Below are 22539 nucleotides of genomic sequence, written 5' to 3'. Positions count from 1 at the left end.
CGACACAGCGAGACTCCGTCTCAAAAAAAAAAAAAAAAAAAAAAAAAAGAAACTGAGGGCTAGGCACAGTGGCTCAGGCCTGTAATCCCAGCACTTTGGGAGGCCGAGGCGGGCAGATCACAAGGTCAGGAGATTGAGACCATCCTGGCTAACATGGTGAAAACCCGTCTCTACTAAAAATATAAAAATTAACCGGGCATGGTGGCAGGCGCCTGTAGTCCCAGCTACTCAAGAGGCTGAGGCAGGAGGCAGAGCTTGCAGTGAGCCAAGATTGCGCCACTGCACTCCAGCCTGGGTGACAGAGCAAGACTCCGTCTCAAAAAAAAAAAAAAAAAAGCAGCTGCCAAACTGGGGCGGATCACCTGAGGTTGGGAGTTCGAGACCAGCCTGGCTAACATGGTGAAACCCCGTCTCTACTGAAAATACAAAAATCAGCCGGGCATGGTGGCACATCCCTGTAATCCCAGCTACTCGGGAGGCTGAGGCAGGAGAATTGCTTGAACCCGGGAGGTGGAGATGGCGCCACTGCACTCCAGCCTGGGCAACAGAGCAAGACTCTGTCTCAAAGAAAAAAAAAGAATGAAAGAAACTGAGAAGAAAAATATGATCCAAGCAGCATTTCCTATAAGCTCCCCATAGTAAATTTTGCTTCAAAACTAATTTGGGGGTATCTGCATAGAGTTTCGGGCCAGCAATAATTGAGCAAGAAGAGTAAAAGATAATCTCTCTTGTGGGGAATGAATAGGGTCTCCATCTCTAGGTATGCTGGATGTTTTCTTTCTTTCCTTCCAGATTACACTCCTCTATTCTGTAGGCTGTTCTCTGTCCTGGGAGACTGACCTATATGAACATCAATGGGCTTCCTGTGCTTTGGCATCCAGTTGGATTCAGCCAATAGGGAGCCCTGACAGGAGACTGGGGAAAGAGAAAAGACTTAAGTCAATGTATTGACATCTGCCAGGTGCAGTGGTTCACTCCTGTAATCTCAGCTACTCGGGAAGCTGAGGCACGAAAATCACTTGAACCTGGGAGGCAGAAGTTTTGGTGAGCTGAGATCACACCACTGCACTCCAGCCTGCGACTCTATCTCAAAAAAAAAAAGAAAAAAAAAAAAGTCACTGCTTCTCTCAAGGCACTCTCCCCCTCCAGGACCTAGAAACCAATAACTCCTTTTATCTTTTTAGGCCTAATACAGTTATTAGCCTCCAGTTACTGACCTATCTATCCTTTGCCCATATCTTTAAAAATAGCCCTTCATTATTTTGAGAATGTTGTTTCCTGTTGAGACCCTGTCCGATACACCTGGTAAAGGTAGGTGATCTTTTAGATTTATAGGCTTCATATTTTATCCATGTACTTGAACCTTACTCTCATACATATAACCTTATATTCTTTTTTTTTTTTTTTTTTTTTTTTTTTTGAGACTGAGTCTGGCTCTGTCGCCCAGGCTGGAGTGCAGTGGCCGGATCTCAGCTCACTGCAAGCTCCGCCTCCCGGGTTTACGCCATTCTCCTGCCTCAGCCTCCCGAGTAGCTGGGACTTTTTTTTTTTTTTTTTTTTTGAGACAGAGTCTCGCTCTGCCGCCCGTGCTGGAGTGCAGTGGCCGGATCTCAGCTCACTGCAAGCTCCGCCTCCCGGGTTCCCGCCATTCTCCTGCCTCAGCCTCCCGAGTAGCTGGGACTACAGGCGCCGCCACCTCGCCCGGCTAGTTTTTTTGTATTTTTTTAATAGAGACGGGGTTTCACCGTGTTAGCCAGGATGGTCTCGATCTCCTGACCTCGTGATCCGCCCGTCTCGGCCTCCCAAAGTGCTGGGATTACAGGCTTGAGCCACCGCGCCCGGCATATAACCTTATATTCTTATGAGCCAACAGTTCTGAAAGGTCAACTGCTGGATTAAGTAGCAGAGAGTGACACATACCTGTGTGGTTCTCATGGATGGGACAGTGACATCAAGGAGTTAAAAACCTGAGAGACAGTAATAGCTCAGGCCCTTGTGACTTAGCCCCCAAAGAACCCAAGATGTTGAACAGATTTTCAAGCACTGTGACTGTGGAACCTTCTGTGTTTCAAGTCCCCAAAGCCTTACACAAACTGATGGACTCTGACTGCTGGGGCCCTGGTTTCTCCATAACCTCCCAGGATGCCTCTGAGAAATCAGCTTAGAAATCCCTGAGGATGATGATTCTATCCTACTGTTGGCACATTCTAGTTTCCTAAAGACAAAAACTGAGCTAATAGTATGATTAAAAAAAAAAAAAAAAAGTATTAGCAGATTTCTTGAGGTCATATTTATCCTTCTATTGTCAGGGATAATTTATTTGAATTCATCCTCCTAATTTATTATTCACTACTCTCTATCAGGGAGAGGTATCTGTATTAATGAACTGCATATTTGGTGGAAGTCTACTTTCTTTTGGGTAAATAATTTTCTCACAAAGCACTTCATTTAAATATATATATTCATATGGCACTTTACAAATCCCTGTTGCCATATGTTCTTTCCATTCCTTACCAAAAAAACAGCCTCAAAGAGGTTGGTTGAATTGCCAAGGTCACATAGAAAACAACGGGTAGAGATCCAGGACTGTTGCTCTCAATGCAACATGATTACTTCTGTTAGCTCTGAGAGTTCAGTTTAGATACTCTTTTTTTTTTTTTTTTTTTTTTTTTTTTTTTTTTTTTTTGAGACGGAGTCTGGCTCTGCCGCCCAGGCTGGAGTGCAGTGGCCGGATCTCAGCTCACTGCAAGCTCCGCCTCCCGGGTTTACGCCATTCTCCTGCCTCAGTCTCCTGAGTAGCTGGGACTACAGGCGCCCGCCACCTCGCCCGGCTAGTTTTTTGCTAGGTTTCACCGGGTTAGCCAGGATGGTCTGGATCTCCTGACCTCGTGATCCGCCCGTCTCGGCCTCCCAAAGTGCTGGGATTACAGGCTTGAGCCACCGCGCCCCGCCTAGATACTCTTTGGCTAAAGAAGTCACCATAGTGATAAATACTAATAAATGAACATACTTTATAATTAAACTACAACCAGGACTTTAACCTATAAATTACTGCTGCCTGCAAAGAATTACAAGATTAAATTTCCATTGTATGTATCTCTCTTTTAGGTCTATATGTAAACCTTAGGATCATTTACCCTTTTTGTTTGTGACCACCTTCAAGGCAAGAACTATATTTGAGTTTTGTCCCTCAGAGGACTGTGAAAGGCTGCAGCCTTGAAATTTTTCCTTGTCCTTGCTTTAAAATCTCGGTTTGAAGAGGATAATGAAGTCAAGTGACTGGATTCTCTACTCCTTCCTTGCTTGCTTTCCTCCAGTATCTAGGAAACTAGCACTGGCCCCGAGGCACCTTGGTTTAAGTAAGGCACCCCATACGGGAAAAACTGAGACCTAAAGGACCACTTCAACCTGGTGAAACAAGCGCCACGCAAAAAGAGGTCAGACTCTGGAGGACAACCAAATTTGGCCAGACAAGCTTAACTGAAATGGGAGTAATGTTCAGAGAGCATTTTAAAAAGCCCTGAGGGTAAAATCTATAGATGAAAAGTATAAGGATACAAAGGGAAAGAGATTGCCTAGTGAAAACAGATCGCAAAGTTAGGAATAGGAATAGCTTATGCGCTAGTCTGAAGAAATTACTATCTCACAAGATACCATGCCGTTGCCTTTAGAAAGCGTTTTCACATTCTAGTACTTGAGCTTCTCAAACCCATTTTTCAGATGAACAAATGGAGGCTCCGGGCGAAGTTTTGACCAATCATGATCACAAATAATAAAGCGCGGAACTAGAAACAACTTCAGGCTTATTCCTCAAATTGTTCTCAGCAGTTTCCCGCCAAGGACATTTAGGTAGCAAACGGGAAGGGGACTGGTGAGGCTTCCTTAGCAGCAAGGGTTGGCTCGGCCCCCAGGCGGCGCCAGCGGGAGAATGTGGGGCTCGAACTGGGCGGACATTGCAGCCAAGTGCGGGTGAAAAACCCCATTTGCAAATTCGCATCAGCTCGGCTGGGCACGGTGGCTGACGCCTGTAATCCCATCACTTTGGGAGGCCGAGGCGGGCGGATCACGAGGTCAGGAGTTCAAGACCAGCCTGACCAACATTATGAAACCCCGTCTCTACTAAAAATACAAAAATTAGCCGGACGTGGTGATGCATGCCTGAAATCCCTGCTACTTGGGATGCTGAGGCAGGAGAAATGCTTGAACCTGGGAGACGGAGGTTGCAGTGAGCCGAGATCAGGCCTCTGCACTCCAGCCTGGGTGACAGAACAAGACCCTGTCTCCAAAAAAAATAAAAATAAAAATTCGCACCAGCTGCCGCCTGCGTTAGGCCTTAAGCGTCGTTAGCGCGAGGGTGGTGGGCGGGGCAGGTGGTCCTGTTCGTCCCTCTCATTGGTGTCGGGGATAATGGACAGATATCCGCAGCCAGTCCCAACCGGAGCAAAGGGAGCACCACGACAGCCACACGCTACCTGGTCCCGAGCGCGCGGAGCTCGAGCGCGGCAGCGGCTTCTTGGGGGGTGGCTAAGCGTGCGTGTGACGCCGCGCGAGCTCTCGTCGCCGGTCCAGCTCTCCGCGGGGTCCTCGCCTTAGGGAAGAGCTGGGGGCAGACCCTTGCCTCCGACAGGGCCGAATCCTTTGCTTTTTTTTGCAGCGTACCCCTCATGCGACCCCAAATCTTCCAGCCAAATTCTCCTCAGGATAAGATTTTCTGATGTGGAACTTCAAAGTAACGTACGCTGTAGCTTCATTTTATTTCTCAAAAAATTCCCTCCGCCGCCCCATCCCATAGACTAGGCCTTTAAGAAAGTCCCTCTTACCTCGATCCAGAAACGAGCTCCGAGGGCCTTCCCCAGCCCCAACTAAACTTTACGGGGTCTCCCGGGCCCTGGCTCACCTCGACACCATTAGTTCGCTCGTCTCCTTTAGGAAACCTTTCCAGACTCCCCCCGCGGCGAGACCGCAGCCATCCCCTTTCCCGGGAGAGCCCAGGGCCCAGATAAAGGCAGAGGGCGAGGGCGCCCAGAGCGAGCCGACCGACTGCCGCCCTCCCCTGCCCGAGTAAAGTCAGGCAGCGGCTGCGGACACGGCTGTATTGGGAAGCGGAGGCTCCTACACAGTAGGAGAGGCACGTCCCAGACCCGGGAGGCCCGAGGACTCTGGACACAGCGCGCGCGGCCCGCCCGGGGCCCAGTCTCTGCGGGAGCCCCGAGGGGCGAGTTAAGGCAGCTTGGCTGGAAGAAAGCGGGGAGTGGGAGTCCGCCAGCTCCCCCCGAAATGCTGGCTCACTGAGGGGACGGGCTTCTCACCTCCCACTCCTCTCTCGAGGACAGGGGGAAAGACAGTCAATAAATAAACCCGAGGCGAAAAGGGGCCACGGGAGACTCTGCGAGTCGGGAAGGCTGGAGGTGCGGGGCGAGGGGGCGGTGAGACGTCCTGAAGAGCGTCCAGCTCGCGGCCGAGAGGACTCGGGCGCCCCCCACGCTGGAGGCTGTGGGCTGCTCCCTTTAAAAGTTGAAACGGCCGCCGTTCGGGACGGCCTGGCGGGAGGAGGGCCTGACGAGGGGAGGCTTCGGGGACAACTGGGGCTTCTCGACGTCCACCCTCTTCAGGGCGCGGCCCCGGTAGCCCTCCGGCCGGCCCGGGTACAGGAGGTGCCTCCCGGGACCCCCGGAGTACCTGGAGGGACCTCCCGAGGGGACTCGAGTGAGCAGGGCAGGGGGAGCCCGGTGGCCGGAGAAAGGTAACCTCCGGCCTCCGCCGACGCCCAGCCGGGGAGCGGGGGCAGAGAGCGCGGGCCGGGCGGGGGCAGAGGCGCACCTGCCCTCGGGGGGCACGTCCAGCCTCAGCGGCGGGGCACACTCGTGGGACCTGGGGCTGGGACAGCCCAAGAGGGCGGGGGCGGGCTCCGGCGGGAGCACCCGCGAGGTTAAAGGGGCGGGGGGCTCGGCCCCCTTTTTGGGCGGCTGCGGGCCGTGCAGGTAGCGCAGCAGTTCCTCCAGGGTGGTGACTTCCACGGCCTGCCCGGGACAGCCGGGCGGCGGCGGCCTCACCAGCACTCGGGGCGCAGGCCCGCCCGCCGCGTGCCCGCCCCGTGAGCGGCCCGGGCCCTCCTTGGCGTTGTTCCTGTTCTGGTTCCACTCCCAGGGGTCCCCGGCGGCGCGGAGGTGCTTGACCGGCAGCTCCGGCGTGGACTCGGGGGTGGGCAGGCAGGTCAGCTCCGGCGGGGGCACGCCCTCCGGAGGCGGCAGGAAGGTGGTGTAGAGCTGCGGCGTCTGCACCGCGTCCCCGTCCTTGGACGGCGGCGGGGGCTCTGGGCCCCCACCGTGGAGCCGGGCCAAACTGCGGAGGGAGAGAGGGCGCGGGAGCCCCGGAGTCTCGATGTCCTTGCCCCGACGTCGGTGGGCGCGGCGACAAGCACAGGAGACCAGGAGGCCAGAGACTGAGGCGCCCAGGGCAAAAGCTGCGCCCACACTGGCCAGGAGGAGTGGGATGGGGACCGAGCGGGAGGCCGAGGCTGGGGGCAGGTCCCGCCGCACGCCTGCCGACCGAGAGGGAGGAGGGAGGCTCAGCCAAGGGGAGGCGGTGCGGGGCACCTAGGCCCAGAGGCGCCGCCGGCAGTTCCCAGGCCTGACATCATCGTCCTTCCCGCTGCTACTCAGCCTCACTCCCACAGCCTTCGCCATCCTCAGGATTCACCTCCCCTGACCCCTCAGCATACAGCCCACGCACTACCCCTCACACTCAGGCCAGAGCTTGGGCCTGGGGATTCCCCATCCCACTTCTGGCCTCTGTAGCCATGCCAAGAGCAACTGCCAACAACTGCTCCTGCAGGAGGACTTGGGGCTGGGATGCCCAATTCTGGGGAGGGGAGGCTCCAAACAGGCGTTAGTGAGCACCAAACACCAGTCAGTGAGGGGCTTAGAACGCTCCGAGAATCAGCAGCCCCACACTTCACTCCTGTCCCTCCCAGGTAGCCCTCTTACCCCGAGTGTGAGCTCCAAGAGTGGAAGACTGGGGCCGGGGGTGGGCATCACTGGGGGGACTGGGGGTCCCAGGGGAAGGGCCAGGACCCGGAAGCACTGGTGGCAGAGACCAGGTCAGAGCCAGTGAGGCTCCTAATCTCTACCCCTGACACCCTTCCAGGGGTCCTTCCTCCCTCCTGTGGAACGCCAGCCTCTAGTTTCTTCTGGGCCTGGGGGAGGGCTCATCATGCAGGACATTGATTTATTTGTTCAAAAAGTACCCTACTGTGTGCCAAGTACTGAGCTACATGCTGGGTATCTGGAGGATGCCGACCCTTTTCCGATACTCCCAGGGTATTCAGAATGCTGCTCTGCTGCTACCACAGGACATACACTCAGGTACGTGGGCTGAGCAAGGGAAGGTGAAGTTGGGACAAGAGGACTCACCATAAGCAGAATCCCCAGGGCCAGACTGACTCCCAGTAGCTCCGTCTATGAAGAAGGGAGAGGGTGAAGATGGGGGGAAGGAGAAGCTTCATGAAGAATTGATGGGGTGACTGTGCCACAGGAGAGAAGGACAAAAGCCCAAGCCTGGGATGGTGTCTGTGGCCATCATGGCCATGTGCAGCTTTGGCGGCAACCGCAGCCGCCTCTTCTGTTTACCTTGGCAGTCACCATGCTCCATGGATTCCTGGTTCCCAGCCTGATCCACATCAGTCCTAGGAGGAAAACGAAGTGGCTCTAGAATTCTGCACCTTGTCCCTATCTCCCACTCTGGCCCTCAGCTCTTAGTGGTGGGGAATTTTATGCTCAGGAAGCCCAAGGACCTGTCACTTACCCACCAGGTTCCCTGATATCCACACAGCCCCTGGAGCTATGCCATCCACAGTATGGGTCCTGAGAAGCCAAGCAGCTCCTAGGGAAAACAGGTGTGTGAGGCTGGATCCCCTTCTACTCCAGTCACTTTCCATTCTGCTGCCTCTTCCCACCCTGGCTTACAGGAGTCTCTCAGCCTCATTCTCTCCTGTCCACCTCAGTCTCTACACACCCTGGTTGCTGCCCACCTTCAGAATGCTTGAGGTACCTACACACCCCGCAGCCATCCCCTGTGTTTCTCTGCCACCCCAAAGACCTTCGTTTCTGTGCTCTTGCTGGCCCGGGGAGCTTGCCCACACAGGGCCTGGCCTCAGGCCCCTCTCACCTCTGACAGGCCCCATGCCGGGCACACCGGCTGAGAGGGAGGTAGACAATACAGCCAGAAAAAGCCACAAAGAGCCTGTGACCCTCAGTGTCCAGCTCCAGCCCTATGATCCGTCGTGCTGTTTGGGCTGCCCGCTTCCCACTGCACCTAGGGTGAGGCCAAAAGGAACCAGAGATGGACAGATGAGGCTACCTTTTCCCTGCGTGAGTGGAAGAACAGAAAGGGGGGAGGCGCACAAGCAACTGAGCATAACCCATGGAGCTGCCCTGCCCTACCACACTGTCCAGTCTTCTCGCCAAGCCTCTCTAACCCAGAGCTCCCACCCTGCAAAAGCCAATGTTTTTGATGTTTCCAACCTATTCCCACATCTGCTGCTGCTACTCCCATCCCATCCCTGCTCTGCAGGGAGCCTCCCCTCCAAAGGCCTCACCGGGCAGGGCTGTAGGCATCAATCTCTTCCAGGAGGATGGGCTCAGGTCCCCCGGATCGCCCACCTGGGGGCAGCACCTTCAGCACTGTCCCATCGTTGGAGCCAAGGAACATGACTGTGATGTTACTGTGGGGACCAGCCATGCCATCCACAGCTACTTGGGTCAGTAAGGCCCTGGAGGAAAGGGCCTCAGGTCAGGGAACCTGTCTAGTGGAAGCCTGAGCATTTCAGGGAGAGCCCAGCTGTCCTGGTAGCTGTGCCTGTGCCCTTCCCCCAGGTCCCAGGGTTCCCTTCTTAGCTCTCTCCCTTCTACTTTCACAAGTTCTTCCTCCCACCAATGCGGTTCACCTTATTGGGTCAAAGAAAGAGGAGGGTGGCTGAGAATGGGGTCAGTGGTCAGTGTTTTTCAGCACCATACCTGCTAGTGAGAGTGAGTAGAGGCTGATGGGTGGCAGGCGGTACAGCGGGGTCCAGCAGCGGGTGAGCCTTGATGAAGGTCAGGACATCATCAGGGAGGTCTCGAGAAGAGGAGAACAAGGCAGCTCCCCCTATTCCTGCACAGGATCCTGGTCTGGTGGGTGAATGGGAAGGGGCTACCTTGGGACTGGGAGCTGGAGCTCAGTTAAGCTCTGTGCCCCCTACTGCTCCCAAACCTGACTGGAAAGCCTTGCTCCCCCTCCACACGACACTCACAGCACTGCTCCCTTCCCTGCCGCAGCTCTTCGGCCCCGCTGCCACCCCACTATAGCTCCCCACCCTGAGGCCTTAAGACATCTCACTCACTCCTCACAATCCCATCTTGGGGGCAGACGCTGCTTGCTTATGCCCCCACAAAAGCCATTTTCCATCCTGGGTACCTGGGTGAGGGGACCCTGTCCTCAGACACAGGAGTCCAGGCCCCATCCAGACTCCTCTGCTCCTTGAACTTGCCCTCAAATCCACGCTCAATCTCATCCAGGTAGAAGGCGCAGACGGCAGAGCCAGGGATGCTGGAGGAGCCAGAAAAGATGCAGGATAGGTGTTGAAAGGAACTGCACAACTTCCCCCAGGAAGAAGTGGTGGCACCCTTCACACCACGTTAGGAGGTAGAGACTGAGGCAGTGAGGCAGCCACTGGGTGCCACACTAGGAGAAAAAATGGTGGGCGACACAGCAAACTGGCTTTGCTCAGAGGTTCCCTTAACTGCCCCCATCAGTAGGCTGTGAAAGGGGAGTTTGGAGGCTGATGAGGCAGGGGACAGATTGGGTCACACTAGTCAGCCTAGTACCAACCTATTGGTCTGGGTGGTGAAGACCCCAAAGAGAGCAGAGCGGCCATGCAGGTTCACAGGCCCAGTCAAGGCCTGTAAAACATCAAAATAGAAAGTAGAGTCCCCAGGGACAGAGCAGTTGAGCCGCAGCTTCAGGAAGGATGTCCAGTGGCGGTCCAAGGCCCGAGGCGAGCCGCCCATGTCACGTTTACATACTCGGGCAACGCGGGAGAACTGCACCTAGGGGAGAAGAGTGGAGTAGACAATGGTGAGACAGACCCACAGGGCCAGCTGTGTGCAAGGAGTGTGGTGAGTTAAGAGCACCAAGGGGCCGGGCACGGTGGCTCACGCCTGTAATCCCAACACTTTGGGAGACTGAGGCGGGTGGATCACGAGGTCAGGAGATGGAGACCATCCTGGCTAACACAGTGAAACCCCATCTCTACTAAAAATACAAAAAAATTAGCCAGGTGTGGTGGCGGGCGCCTGTAGTCCCAGCTACTTGGGAGGCTGAGGCAGGAGAATGGCCTGAATCCGGGAGGCGGAGCTTGCAGTGAGCTGAGATCAAGCCACTGCACTCCAGCCTGGGCGACAGAGCGAGACTCCGTCTCAAAAAAAAAAAAAAAAAAAAAAAAAAGCACCAAGGGAGCAATGTGAGGGGCACAGTGAATGATGGGTGTGGCACGGTAGGACAATTTGAGTCAAGGGTGAGGGACAAGCAGGATGTGGGGGCAGATGGCTCAGGGCTATTCCAAGTTGAGGGGTGAGAGTCCAGGGAATTGCTTGTGGAGATTATGGTCAGGAGCTCTCTTCCCACTCAGACTGGCTCCTCAGGATCCAGCAGAACCCTCCAGCTACCCACCCTGATGCCCACCTCCTTACCCTCCCCAGCCGAGCATCCTCCACAGAGACCTCGCGGAAGAAGAAGTAGACATGGTCTCCATGCTCCAAGGCATGGACAAAGTGTGGCTCTAAGATGGGGAATGACAGGAAAGGGTATAGAAAAGTATCTGTACCTGCTCAGAAGCTCCTGGCCCCACATCGCTCTCCCCATTGCATACGTACACATTACCACACCATCTGCCTGCTCCCCACCACAGTCCTCCCTCCCAGGAACAGTCTCCTTTCCCCAGGCCCGCCCTGACCTCGGAGCCACTTGGAGTCGTACTTGGCGGAGCGGAGTGGGGGCTGGGGCCCAAGGCTTCTGTAAACTACAGCATCACTGGCCTGGAAATCCGCAGCTGTGGCTGAGTACAGGCTGCCCTCTGGAGGGATGGATGGAGTGGGGTCAGGGGAGGGCTTAGGGATCTGTATCCTGCCTCTTCTTGGGCCTCCCGCACCCCTACCTAGGCCTGGCCCTGGCCCCTACCTCAACCCTCCACTCAGGGGAATGGGGGAAAGACCCACTGGGAGAGGAGCTGAGGCAGGAGCTCCCTCCAGCCACATGCTTTGTTCTCTCATGCCCGGCTGCACACCTGCAAAGATGGCCACGTTGGACTGGGTGGCATCAAAGGGGCATCGAGCCTGTCCACTCAGTTCCTCACCCTCCTGCTGCAGCGAAGTTATCTGGGGACAGAGGGAGCAGATGCCTAGAACCTTCAGGGTCTTGGAGTCTGGCTCCACAGCCTATTCCCTCCCGTCCCATTGCCTCCTCCCCAGCCCCTCTGGACCCTTGAATTCTGGGCACTCCCATTCCCCTACCCCAGTTCCTGGTCCTTTCCCATCAAACCAATTGCCCATCTTGGGGTCCCCCCAACTCCCATCCTAACCCCCACCCTGTCTTTTGTACCCCATAGCTGCGGCACACAGGACTGAATGAGTTCGTTCCACAGGCAAGGAGCGTCTGGGAGTCCCAGGGAACAAGAACACGAATATAGTTGTAGCACTCGTCCTAGAGAACCCAAAATTCTAGGTCAGGGACAGAGGGTCCTGGGACTGAGACCAGGAGGTAATAGAAAGGTGGGCTTACAGGGTGGGCGTGGTGGCTCATGCCTGTAATCCTAGCACTTTGGGAGGCCAAGGTGGGCAGATTGCCTGAGCTCAGGAGTTCAAGACCAGCCTGGGCAACATGGTGAAACCTCGTTTCTACTAAAATACAAAAAATTAGCCAGGCGTGGCAATGTGCGCCTGTAATCCCAGCTACTTGGGAGGCTGAGGCAGGAGAATCACTTGAACCATGGAGGCGGAGGTTGCAGTGAGCCAAGATCAAGATCGTGCCATTGCACTCCAGCCTGGGCAAAAAAAAAAAAAAAAAAGAAAGAAAGGTGGGCTACTCCTCTTGAGGGCAACAGAGCAATGCGAGATAAAGTCCCAAGTAAGCTGTTTGCTGGCCCTCTGGCCTTAGGCAAATCCTTTGGCCTCTCTGAGGAGCCTCACTTTTCTGTGAGGCATGAAAGAGAAACTGAAAATCGGGAATTCTCTTTCCTTTCTATTTTCTCCTGTGGCCTGGGATGGAAAAAGTGTGAAGGAAATTCGGCATAGTAGAGGACCAGTTGGACAGGGACTGGGGGCAGAGTAATCCTCTCCTTCCCTCCACATTCTCGTCTCACTCCTTACCGTCAGCTTTCCCCGTACAGCACAGTTCTCCACATCTTGGCTTCTCCATGTTAGATACTAAAGGGAGAAGTTGAAGATGGAAAATCAGGGGGCAACTGGGTTCCCTCCTCACATTATGGTTCCTTTTGGATTCTTCTTCCCACCCACCTGACCCCCATTAGACCTTTCCCAGCCTCATCTCCATGTCTGCACCTCTTCCCACACAGCCCCTCACCTTGTTGGGCACCAGCCCCTCCCCTTCTTCTTGGGCTTGAAGATCGAAGGAGAAAACGTGATCCCTGAAGGGGTAGGTAAAGAGGGATCAGAGCCTAGTCAAGGCACCCCAGCTGAGCTCCTTAGCCCCCACCTTACCCACAGTCAGCTGTTCAGGGACAAACAGTGCAGACCTTCTGTCCCTCCCCTCCCCACTTCCTCCATGACTTGGCATTTGTGCTCTGGGTCCAAGCATGTCCACACCCCGTGGCTTGTGCACCTGCATGTGTCCCCTGCAAGATGCTGCAGTGGCCATGCAGGTCCCATGTCTGCCCAGGAGCATGCATGTCTGCCCCACAACTGTGCCACGGCCAGTTTACCGGGCAGCCACTAGCAAGGTCCGGTTCAAGGTCAGGAATCTCTGAAAGTCCAGCCCAAGTTCTGCAGCCACAGCATCATCCTCCAGGCCCCGAAACCAGGATAATGGGGAAGAACCTAGAGGACACAGAGAGGTAGGGTGCTGAGGGCCAGCCAGGATACCACAAACTTCCCCAACACCCTCTCCAACCAGATGAAACCCAGCAGCGGACACAGTGGATGTGTGAGGTTAGAGTGCCCAAAAGCTATCCTTAATACCAATAACACTGAGTACTTAACCTCTGCCAAACACAGTGTTAGCACTTCACATGCATTGTCTCATTTAATACATGGTCTATGAGGTAGCTTTGGCCCCATTTTACAGATGAGGAGCCTGAGGCTAGAAGTCATTTAGGAATTTGCTCATTTAGCTGGGAAGTGGCAATATCAGGATTCAGATCCAGGTCTGTCTGCCTCCAGAGTTGAGCCTAGTCCCTTCTTGGAACTGCCTTACGGCTAGCAATTTCCTTTCACTCCCACCTTGTGCACTGTCCCACTGGAGCATTTATTCACTCCGTTTCCGTTTCTCCCAGCCCTCTGCACCCTCCCCTCAAGGCTCTTCACAGGCCACCTCAGCCCTCCAAGGTTTCTGCCTCCTCTGACCACCTCACCTCCAGCATCCACCTGGCCTGATCATGGTGGAAATCACAGTCATCAGTGGTCAAAGGATAGCCAGAGTTCAGGGATAAATGATTTAACATTTACAATGTGCTTGGCCGGGCGCGGTGGCTCACACCTGTAATCCCAGCACTTTGGGAGGCCAAGGCAGGTGGATCACAAGGTCAGGAGATCGAGACCATCCTGGCTAACACGGTAAAACCCCGTCTCTACCAAAAGTTCAAAAAATTAGCCGGGCATGATGGCGGGTGCCTATACTCCTACCTACTTGGCAGGCTGAGGGAGGAGAATGGCATGAACCCAGGAGGCAGAGCTTGCAGGGAGCCGAGATCGCGCCGCTGCACTCCAGCCTGGGCAACAGTGCAAGACTCCATCTCAAAAAAAAAAAAAAAATTTATAATGTGCTTGGAGCTGCTTCTAGTACATAGGAGTGTTTGCTATTCTTATATATCCCTCAACAATTACTCCCAGTAACCCAACTGCAGTTCCTCCATCTTTAAAATTACTCTAAATCCTACGAATATAACAGGAACTGCAAATAGATAAAGGTTCTTCTCAGAAAAAGTGGGTTTATGCTTTCTATCATGGTGGGCTTATTGGTGGTACCAGTGGTAGAGAGGTGGGTAAGAGGTGTTGGGAACCACTGAACTAGTATTAGGCCTTCTCTATGTAGCTAAGAATAACAGCAAACACATATAAAGCATTTATTTGTGCCATACCGTGTTCTCAGCACTTTACATGTATAACCTCATTTAATCCCTAAATAATTCCATGAGGTAGAAGACTGTTTTGTTTTTTGTTTTTTGAGATGGAGCTTCACTCTCGTTGCCCAAACTGGAGTGCAATGGTGCAATCTCGGCTCACTGCAACCTCCGCCTCCTGGGTTCAAGCAGTTCTCCCACCTTAGCCTCCCAAGTAGCTGGGGTTACAGGCGCATGCCACCAAGCCCAGCTAATTTTTTTTTTTTTTTTTTTTTGAGACGGAGTCTCGCTCTGCCGCCCAGGCTGGAGTGCAGTGGCCTGATCTCAGCTCACTGCAAGCTCCGCCTCCCGGGTTCCCGCCATTCTCCTGCCTCAGCCTCCCCAGTAGCTGGGACTACAGGCGCCCGCCACCTCGCCCGGCTAGTTTTTTGTATTTTTTAGTAGAGACGGGGTTTCACCATGTTAGCCAGGATGGTCTCGATCTCCCGACCTCGTGATCCGCCCGTCTCGGCCTCCCAAAGTGCTGGGATTACAGGCTTGAGCCACCGCGCCCAGCCTAATTTTTTATATTTTTAGTAGAAACAGGGTTCCACCATGTTAGCCAGGCAGGTCTCCAACTCCTGACCTCAGGTGATCCGCCCACCTTGGCCTCCCAAAGTGCTGGGATTACAGGCGTGAGCCACCGTGCCCGGTGACTTTTTTTTTTAATCTGCCTTTTTTTTTTTTTTTTTTAAAGAGATGGGGTAGGGGGTTGAGGGGTGGGAGGACTCTGGCTGTGTTGCCCAGGCTGGACTGCAGTGGCTAATCACAGGCACCATCACAGAGCACTACATCCTGGGCTCAAGTGATCTTCCTGCCTCAGCCTCCTGAGTACCCACCACTGGCTCAGAATACTATTCATTTTACAGCTGAGGAGACTGAGACAAAGAAAGGTTAAGTAACTTAATCAAGGTCATACAGCTAGTGAGCAGCTTAGCAGGGATTCAGACCTGCTAAGGTTTGGTCTAGCTGAGAGTCCACGTTCTTAACGTCCACACGATGCTGCCTGTAAGTGAAGAAACCAGGCCCAGGAATGAGAAGCAGCTGGCAGGAGGTGTCAGCTCACTCTACCTGTTTGCTTCCTTTTGCTGGTCTGGCTGTCAGCTTCCTTGAGGCTGGGAGCCTTCCTGCATCTTGCCTCCCACACAGGGGGTCTCAGTCTCTAATTGTTCACAGAGATGGGGCAAGGTAGGTACTGGGCACTCACCTTGAAGGTCAGAAATCAACAGAGGGAGGGGGTCCTGGGGAAAGGCGGCCTGAGTATGGGAAAGTGAGAGCAGCAGCAGCAGCAGCAGCAAGGGCATGAAGTGGGGGGCACGGGGCATCCTGTGCGGGGCAGCTCAGGCCCCAGGGGGTGCCCCCTCACCCATATGCCGGCCCTGAAAGGGGAGACAGGGAAAAGTGGGGGAGGAGCCAAGTTCCCTCTCCCCTGACGCAAGCCAGCAGGCTCCTCTCCTGGTCTATCCCCAGAAGACCCTGTGGGGTGGGGGAAAAGAACCCTGTCTCCAGCACTGCCCCAGTCCCAGCCAGCTGTCATTGTCACTCAAGGTCCTTCCCTCTCCAACTGGCCCGAACTGGCTGCTGTGAGGCCTGCATGCATGACCCCAGGTAAGGACAGGACACACCCGGCCCCCCCTCAGCCTTCTCACTCAGCTTTTCCTCTTCTCTCCTGACTGGGTCTGGGACATTCAGTAGGTGACACCTCCTGACCCCCCTCTTGCTAACCCCTTCTCAGCTATAATTAGAGACTGAAGCCTTAAAATTATAAATAGTGACTCCTTGGCACTGGGAGGAGGAAGAGGGCACCGTGTCTGACTCCCCCTCCCTCCCAGACACCCCACGGCACTCTGGGAGCAATGCAGGCACTGCGCCTAGCCGGGGGCAGCTGTGTGGCTGCCACTGTCCTTTCGAGAGTTGAGGAAGACAGAGTTGGGGGAAGCAGCCTAGAGGTCACTGTCCTGGTCTAAGCTTATGGTCCGGGGGCCCTTTCCACTGCTAGGGAAGAAACTGAGTAGGGAGGAGAGTTGGTGGGGGGGACTGTCTTCACCAAAAATGAATGTGCATCAAAGCCAGATCAGAGGCTAAATTTAGCTCTGGCTGCAGCTGTCTGCCCGACCACTGTGCCACCCCCTCCAGGCTCTCTAGCCCCCTGCTCCTTCCCTGGCTCCTAAGAACCAGTGCATGTACTTGAGTGGGGAAGAGCAGACCCACCCCCTGTGAGAAACCAGGGGTACAAGGGACTAGTGAAGCAAAATGGCTAAACGTGCCCCTCTTTCCCTTCCTTCCCTCATCCGCTGCCTCTGAAATTAAAATATAAATAATTCAGTGACAGGCAGGTAATTGTAGCCCAAAGTCCAGGAAAAGATGGATATGGTGGAAGAGATGGTGAGACAGGTCTTCCACCCATCAGCCTCCCTCAGCCAAATGACCCTGTCTGGGGCCCACAGTAGGAGGTATATACCAGCTTCCTGCTTTCCCCTAAAATTGAAGTGAGGGGCTTGGTTGGTTCCAAAAATCAGGTCAAGAAGGGTGAGAATCCTCTCTTTTGTGAACAGATAACTATCCTTCACCAATCCTTAGTTGCCCATCCCACCGTGTCCCCTAGAACAGACCCTAAGCTTCCATGCCAAGCACCCTTCCATCTCCCCAGTAATTCTACTCTTGGAGCCAGGACCCAAGTGTGCCCCCACTCCCAATCCAGCATCACTGGTGGGGAGGCTGACGTCAGGTGGGGTCCCAAGAGAGCTGGAGGAGGGAAGAGAGTAGGAACACCTAATGATGACCCCCCCTTCCCCAGGGGCAGAGTAGCAGCTAGCTAACGACCCTCTGGTGTTGAAAGGCTGGGCCTTCCTCCCTCCCCTGACATGTTTCCGGATACTGTTGTTCCCAGGGGAAAAGAAAGGAAGAGAAAGGGACATAGCTTGTCTCTCATCCTCCCCAACCTGCTCTTCCCACCACCCCCCTGCCTCCAAGTTGCCCTGAGCAACTGGTATCTTCACCCTGGAAACAACTTTGGTCTCTGGCAAGTGGGGAGAAGAGCCGGCCCCTCTTCTTGCTCCCTGCTCATGCCTGCTTCCACCCCGTGCCCTCAGGAGCTGCTGCCCTTTCCTTACCTGGGGTGGTGACTCCTTTGGGGGCTTGAGTGGGATAGGAAACCTCTGACCTGATGGAAGACAGGACAAAGGAGGGAAGAGACTGTGTTACACTCCCCTTACCACATCCCTTACAAGTAAATATAAAAATTCAAGAAAAGTCTGCTGAGGCTTGGGTAGGGGAGGTGCTGCCTTGAAAATGGGAGGAACCTGATGACACTTCTTAATAGTTTGGTTACAAAGGTGCTGGTAGCTTCATGCCCAGAGATGTAGGGGAAGGGGATGGCCCCTTTCTAAAAACTCCTAGAACTACAGGGCTAGCCTTGGCAAAGGGGGTCACTGGGAGAGTTTGTCGGGCATGGCGACCACTCCCATGTTAAAACCCTCAGAATCCAACAGCCTTCTTAGCAAAAGCGCCTTAGCTAGGGACAATAGAGGCTAATTTGCATCTCATTTACATGCTCTTCATTTCCAGGCAAAATGATCTGATAGCAAGCACCCTCGGCCCTTTCCTTCCTCCCTGAGAGAGCAGGCTGTGCCTCCCTTCCACCCACTCTACACACACACACACACACACACACACACACACACACACACACACACTCTCACACCCCACTTTAGGCTGGATTAGTCCAGCCTCTAAAAACGCTTGGCTGGCCTTTGCATTGGCCCTCTAGACTCAACTATGATACATCTTTAAGAGGGCTTCTTGTAGCTGTTTTTGGGGAGCAGCATCTGGTCAGCTCCTCAACTCCTGGCCTGGAGAAAAGATCACTCTGCCCTGGAAGAATCCGAGCTGCTTCACACCCCCCATCTGAAGCACATGGGAGAGACCTGGCTGATTCTCCCCTTTCCAGATCCTCCCCTTGCTGGGAAGAGGAAACAGCCCTTCTCTCTCCTGGCCCCGAAGCCACCTCTGGGGAGTGGTTGGGGTCATAGCCAGAGTCTAGCAGAGCTGTGGAAGGGATGGAGAAGGGGAGACTGGGCTGGGGACAATAGCAGGAAGCCTTTGGGCTGGTCGCCCGCCCCAGTCCACCTTCCTCAGAGGGAGCAGGGTCGCGCCAAGGAGCCTGTGGAACCGGAGCCTTCCTTTCTCCAAGCCATTTCCCCCACTCTTAGCCCTTAGCCCCACACTCAGCACCTACCCTCCTTCCCACCCAACCCCCAACCAGGACAATCCAGGTGTCTAGAGCCTCGAAAGAGGTGGGCCTAGGGCCAGGGGCTCGACGTGTCTCCCCCTCACTGGATCCGGGGCTCCAAGGAGGGGCCGGTAGCAGAGTCTGGGCCGGGACCGGGTCCCAGAGCCACGTTAGCGGGAGGAGGGGCTGGAGGGGCCTGCAGGCGCAGACGGAGAGGGGATGGGAGCGGGGGTTGGGGAGCGGAGGCGGGTCTCCCAGGCCAGGGAAACAGGGCCAGAGGCTGAGAACCGACGAGGGCGGGCCTGAGGCCGGCGCTGAGTGGGGTCCGTGGGCTTAGGAGGCAGTTGCCAGCTCGGATATCCTCCTTGGGAGACCTCAGTCTAACAAAGCCCCGGGCCGAGCGGGCTGAAGGAAGGAGATAGGCGCTGGGACCGAGGTTGCTCGGGGACCCCATTTGCCGCCTCTTTGCACGAGCCAACCCTTCAGAGGGTGCTCAGATTCCGGCTTGCACAAGGACAGAGGAGCACCCGTGACACAAAGTCCAGAACGATGCGTCCCTCTTCCCATCCCTTCAGGGACGTCAGGAGGGTCTAGTTCTCCGCGGGTCTCAGATCCCTAGTTTCCCTGCCGGGAAAGCAAGGGGCCAGATTTTCCACCCTCTCTACGGTGCGCGCCTCAAATAATCCCTTTTCGCGCTTCCCAATCCAGCGGGATGCGACTTGAAGAAAGCCCAGTTGAATGAGGTGCCCAGACTCTGCTCCCACCAGTACAGTTACGGGACTCGGCTACCGTGCCTCCTTCTTCCCTGCACCCCAATTTCGTTGACCCTCTCCGTCAGCCAGGCACACCGGGCGCCGACACCCTCCCTGGTCCCCTGGCGCTTCAGAAGCTTGGCCCCCGCCGGCCGCGCCCTCCTGCTCCCTCCCCGCCTCCCCGCAGCCCCTTCCCTGCCCCGGGTACTTGCTCCAGGATTCGGGTCAGCGAGATGGAGATCGCCGCGGACGGCAAGCGGCCACGCGCTGCGCTGAGTTCGCAATCCGTGGTTGTGCTCAGGCGAGATGCGATGAGCGTCCGAATTGGATGGTGCTCGAATTTGGGGTCCAGGGCGCTGTCGGGAGAGCCCTGGGTCCGAGTCCAGCCGCGGATCCGCGGAGGAAAACAATGCGACCGCCCGGAGCTCTGGGCTCGGCCCCAGCGGCCCCGCCCGCCTCCCAGCCGGGCCCACCTCCTGCCCGCCTTTGGGTCGCGGCGACTAATCCTGCCCTTGGAGGGCGGCTAGACACCGCCTTCTCGTCACCTCTCCGCCAATAGTGCCGCCCGGGGAGGGGCGCCAGGAGCACCGTCCACCAAGAGGGCCAGGCCGGGAGGCTGAACTGGAGACCAGAGACAGACGCGAGATGGAGAGACCCACGGACAGTCGCTGACACCGGGCAGAGGAAGAAATACATACAGAAGCAGAGATCGGCTGGCACAGGAGAGGCTCTGGGGAGAAATTTCACAAGAGAGGAAGAGGAGCTGGGAGGAGAAAGAGACAGGAAACCTGGGAGCCTTGACGGGGCTGGGCTGGGCTGTCAGAGCCTGCGCGATCCGTCCTCCCTTCCCCTCCTATACGGTTTGGGCGACCCTGCTCCCGAGGGAGCCTCCCGCATCTCCCTGACTCTGCCCCCAACTCTCCGTTGCTCCTCTCAATGCTTTTTCCCTCTTTCTCCTTATTTCTCCCCGTAGGCCTCCTCTCGTTCGTCCTGACCCTGATAAGGAGGCCTAGCATGCGCGTGGGGGCTGGAGGCCTGGGAAAGGAAAGGAAGGTGTCAGCAGGAGGTTTCCCTTGTTTCCATGATCTCCTCCCCTCCCACCTCTACAAAGCAGCATGAGTTTGGGCCACTATGGCAAGAACTAGCTAGCAGTCAGGCTGTTGGGTAATGGAAGAGGGCAGGTGAGAGAGGCTGAAGCCAAAACAGATGTGGAAATCAAGACTAATTGACTCAGAGAAAGACACAGACAGAGTAGCAACTCTAAGACCTGAGACAGTAACCCACACAGCCTTACTGCCCCCAGATATATGTCCCACCTTTCCTCAGAGGACCCTGACATCCCTCCAAACAGCAGAACTGCCCCTTCTCCCTCCCCACCCTTCATAAAGCCCCTGGGAATGTCAGTGAGGAGGAAGAATAAAGCTACTACAGACAGGATTGCTTGGTACCTTGGTATTGCCTGGTAGGATTCTTCTCTATGTGGGGCTGGGACAAAAGACATTCTCAAAATTCTCCAGGAAAGTGGGTGGCCTGGGAGACACTGGCATTCTCAGATAGTTTTATCTGACTGAACACTTCTACCCACATCTTGGACTCTGGACTAGAGGAAAGGAGGGGAAAAGGGTTTGCCACTTTTAGGCCAGCCTTAACTGGACTGTGATCAGGGAGGGGAGCATCGACAACTAGGCTAAGCCCCACAATGAGTACGCAAGAGACCTAAACATACACACACATGTGCACACACACACAGAGAAAGAGAGAGAGAAAGAGAAGACAGAGACAGAGACAGAGATTTAAGGCCAGGTGAACCAGTAAGGTGAACAGTAACTCAGTAAAGTCAGATCTAAAACAATAGAAGAAGATAAACTGGGACAATATCTACACAGGATTAACTGCGGAGAGATCGTGGGCCCAAGGCAGTTCAGCAGTTGGGGTTGTTTTAAAGGCTGGAAAGAAATTTTGAGAGAGGCCGGGCGCGGTGGCTCAAGCCTGTAATCCCAGCACTTTGGGAGGCCGAGGCGGGTGGATCACGAGGTCAGGAGATCGAGACTATCCTGGCTAACATGGTGAAACCCCGTCTCTACTAAAAATACAAAAAACTAGCCGGGAGTGGTGGCGGGCGCCTGTAGTCTCAGCTACTTGGGAGGCTGAGGCGGGAGAATGGCGTGAACCCGGGAGGCGGAGCTTGCAGTGAGCCGAGATCACGCCACTGCACTCCAGCCTGGGAGACACAGCGAGACTCCGTCTCAAAAAAAAAAAAAAAAAAAAAAAAAAGAAATTTTGAGAGAAAGACACCTCAAAATATAGAGGCACTGAGAGGTTAAAAGAAATCTCCCCAGCTCCTAGCACAGGGTTTAGGTACTCAGATACATGCTTATTGAATAGATTAGTGAGTGGGGATTAGGGTATAATTCATTTAAAGTTTTAGGACCCAGCTTAAATCTCAGTTCAGTAAGTATTAAACACTTACTTGAGACACAATCTACTGCACAATCCACTGCACAATCTACTGGGTTGTGGTCCCAGACTTTAAGAAAATGATAATACATTTGAATTAAAATAAGATTTACATGTACTAAACTATTAAAAAGCAACACCAAGTCTCAAAAGAAAAGCTACATTGAACATAAATTTCCAAATGTGCAAAGAAGATAATAAATTTTCTCCAAAGACTGCACAGAAAGACGTTTGATACATTTTATCATGGAGGACAGGAAAACTTTGGTGGGAGTTGGCTTGGTGCAAAAGAAGAAAATGTTCTCGAGGGACACAGCTTCAGCAAAAGCTTTTACTTGATGAACAAGGAGCCTGCAGCATGGATAACAAAAAGGTGCTGTGAGGCTGGTATGTGGGAAAGGCACTAGTTAGGAGCAAGGAGAGGGAAAAGGGGAAGACAAATTACAGAAGGCCTGGAATGCCTAGGTGAACTGGTTAAAATCATCTGACAGGAGTAGGATGTCATTTTGAATTCTTGAAAAAGGGTGCAACTTGTCTTTTTCTTTCTTTCTTTTTTTTTTTTTTTTTTTTTTAAGCAAGAAGACAGAGACCTACTAGCAAGAAAATAGGTCTAAAGCTGAGGGGAGAGGGACAATCAGACAAAGGCGATGGGAACAGGTTTAGAAAGAAATAAATGAATCTGAGGGCTATTTTGAAGGACAAATCAAAATGACTCTCTTGGCTGGGCGAAG

At 54.4% G+C, this 22539-nt stretch overlaps 3 protein-coding genes across 22 annotated transcripts in view; 1 reads left to right on the top strand and 2 right to left on the bottom strand.

Moving 5' to 3' along the window:
- LOC105497832 (GA binding protein transcription factor subunit beta 2) overlaps window positions 1-3795 on the top strand; it is a 71024-nt gene extending 67229 nt beyond the window's left edge. For 13 of the 14 annotated variants that reach the window (XM_011769265.2, XM_024797972.2, XM_011769257.3 and 10 more), the window contains one exon: window positions 793-1244. In XM_011769265.2, the coding sequence (XP_011767567.1) occupies window positions 793-951 (159 nt within the window). In that variant the 3' untranslated portion in view covers window positions 952-1244. The other variant, XM_071085768.1, reaches the window with a different exon arrangement.
- Window positions 3796-3941: 146 nt separating this feature from the next.
- On the bottom strand, window positions 3942-19700 carry LOC105497838 (semaphorin 6C). 3 transcript variants are annotated; one of them, XM_071085531.1, is made up of 20 exons: window positions 19564-19700; window positions 17482-17531; window positions 15576-15747; window positions 12974-13088; window positions 12616-12679; window positions 12402-12458; window positions 11635-11736; window positions 11321-11411; window positions 10991-11110; window positions 10728-10816; window positions 9868-10085; window positions 9454-9585; window positions 9015-9167; window positions 8597-8770; window positions 8167-8313; window positions 7804-7881; window positions 7629-7684; window positions 7413-7457; window positions 6987-7082; window positions 5364-6541 (listed from the first exon to the last, which is right to left on the bottom strand). In XM_071085531.1, exons 3-20 carry the CDS (start codon window positions 15691-15693, stop codon window positions 5508-5510), a joined length of 2889 nt encoding a protein of 962 aa, XP_070941632.1. In that variant the 5' UTR covers window positions 15694-15747; window positions 17482-17531; window positions 19564-19700; the 3' UTR covers window positions 5364-5507. The 3 variants fall into 3 exon arrangements, with proteins under 3 accessions (XP_011767581.2, XP_070941632.1, XP_070941631.1); XM_011769279.3 differs by lacking the exon at window positions 6987-7082 and having other exon boundaries at window positions 3942-6541; XM_071085530.1 differs by lacking the exons at window positions 6987-7082; window positions 19564-19700 and having other exon boundaries at window positions 5365-6541; window positions 17482-19509.
- Window positions 19587-22539, bottom strand: part of LOC105497836 (LysM domain containing 1) — a 20463-nt gene continuing 17510 nt past the window's right edge. For 3 of the 5 annotated variants that reach the window (XR_011617278.1, XR_011617263.1, XR_011617262.1), the window contains one exon: window positions 19897-20081. The gene's annotated coding sequence lies outside the window, so the exon portion shown is untranslated. Of the gene's footprint in view, window positions 19708-19896; window positions 20082-20107; window positions 20952-22539 lie in introns of those variants that run through there. The other 2 variants (XR_011617259.1, XR_011617269.1) reach the window with 2 other exon arrangements.

The sequence above is a fragment of the Macaca nemestrina genome, chromosome 1 (genome assembly GCF_043159975.1).
Source record: "Macaca nemestrina isolate mMacNem1 chromosome 1, mMacNem.hap1, whole genome shotgun sequence".
Lineage (NCBI taxonomy): Eukaryota > Metazoa > Chordata > Mammalia > Primates > Cercopithecidae > Macaca > Macaca nemestrina.
The sequence above is the reverse complement of the archived record's forward strand: the minus strand, read 5'-3'. Positions and strand labels throughout refer to the sequence as shown.

Coding starts and splice junctions, on each gene's coding strand:
- LOC105497838 (XM_071085531.1), bottom strand. CDS start 15,693: ATGCCCCGTGCCCCCCACTTCATGCCCTTGCTGCTGCTGCTGCTGCTG. Junction 10,817..10,990: donor CGACTCCAAGTGGCTCCGAG/GTCAGGGCGGGC, acceptor TCCCCATCTTAG/AGCCACACTTTGTCCATGCC. Junction 7,882..8,166: donor CGGCATGGGGCCTGTCAGAG/GTGAGAGGGGCC, acceptor TGTTTTCCCTAG/GAGCTGCTTGGCTTCTCAGG.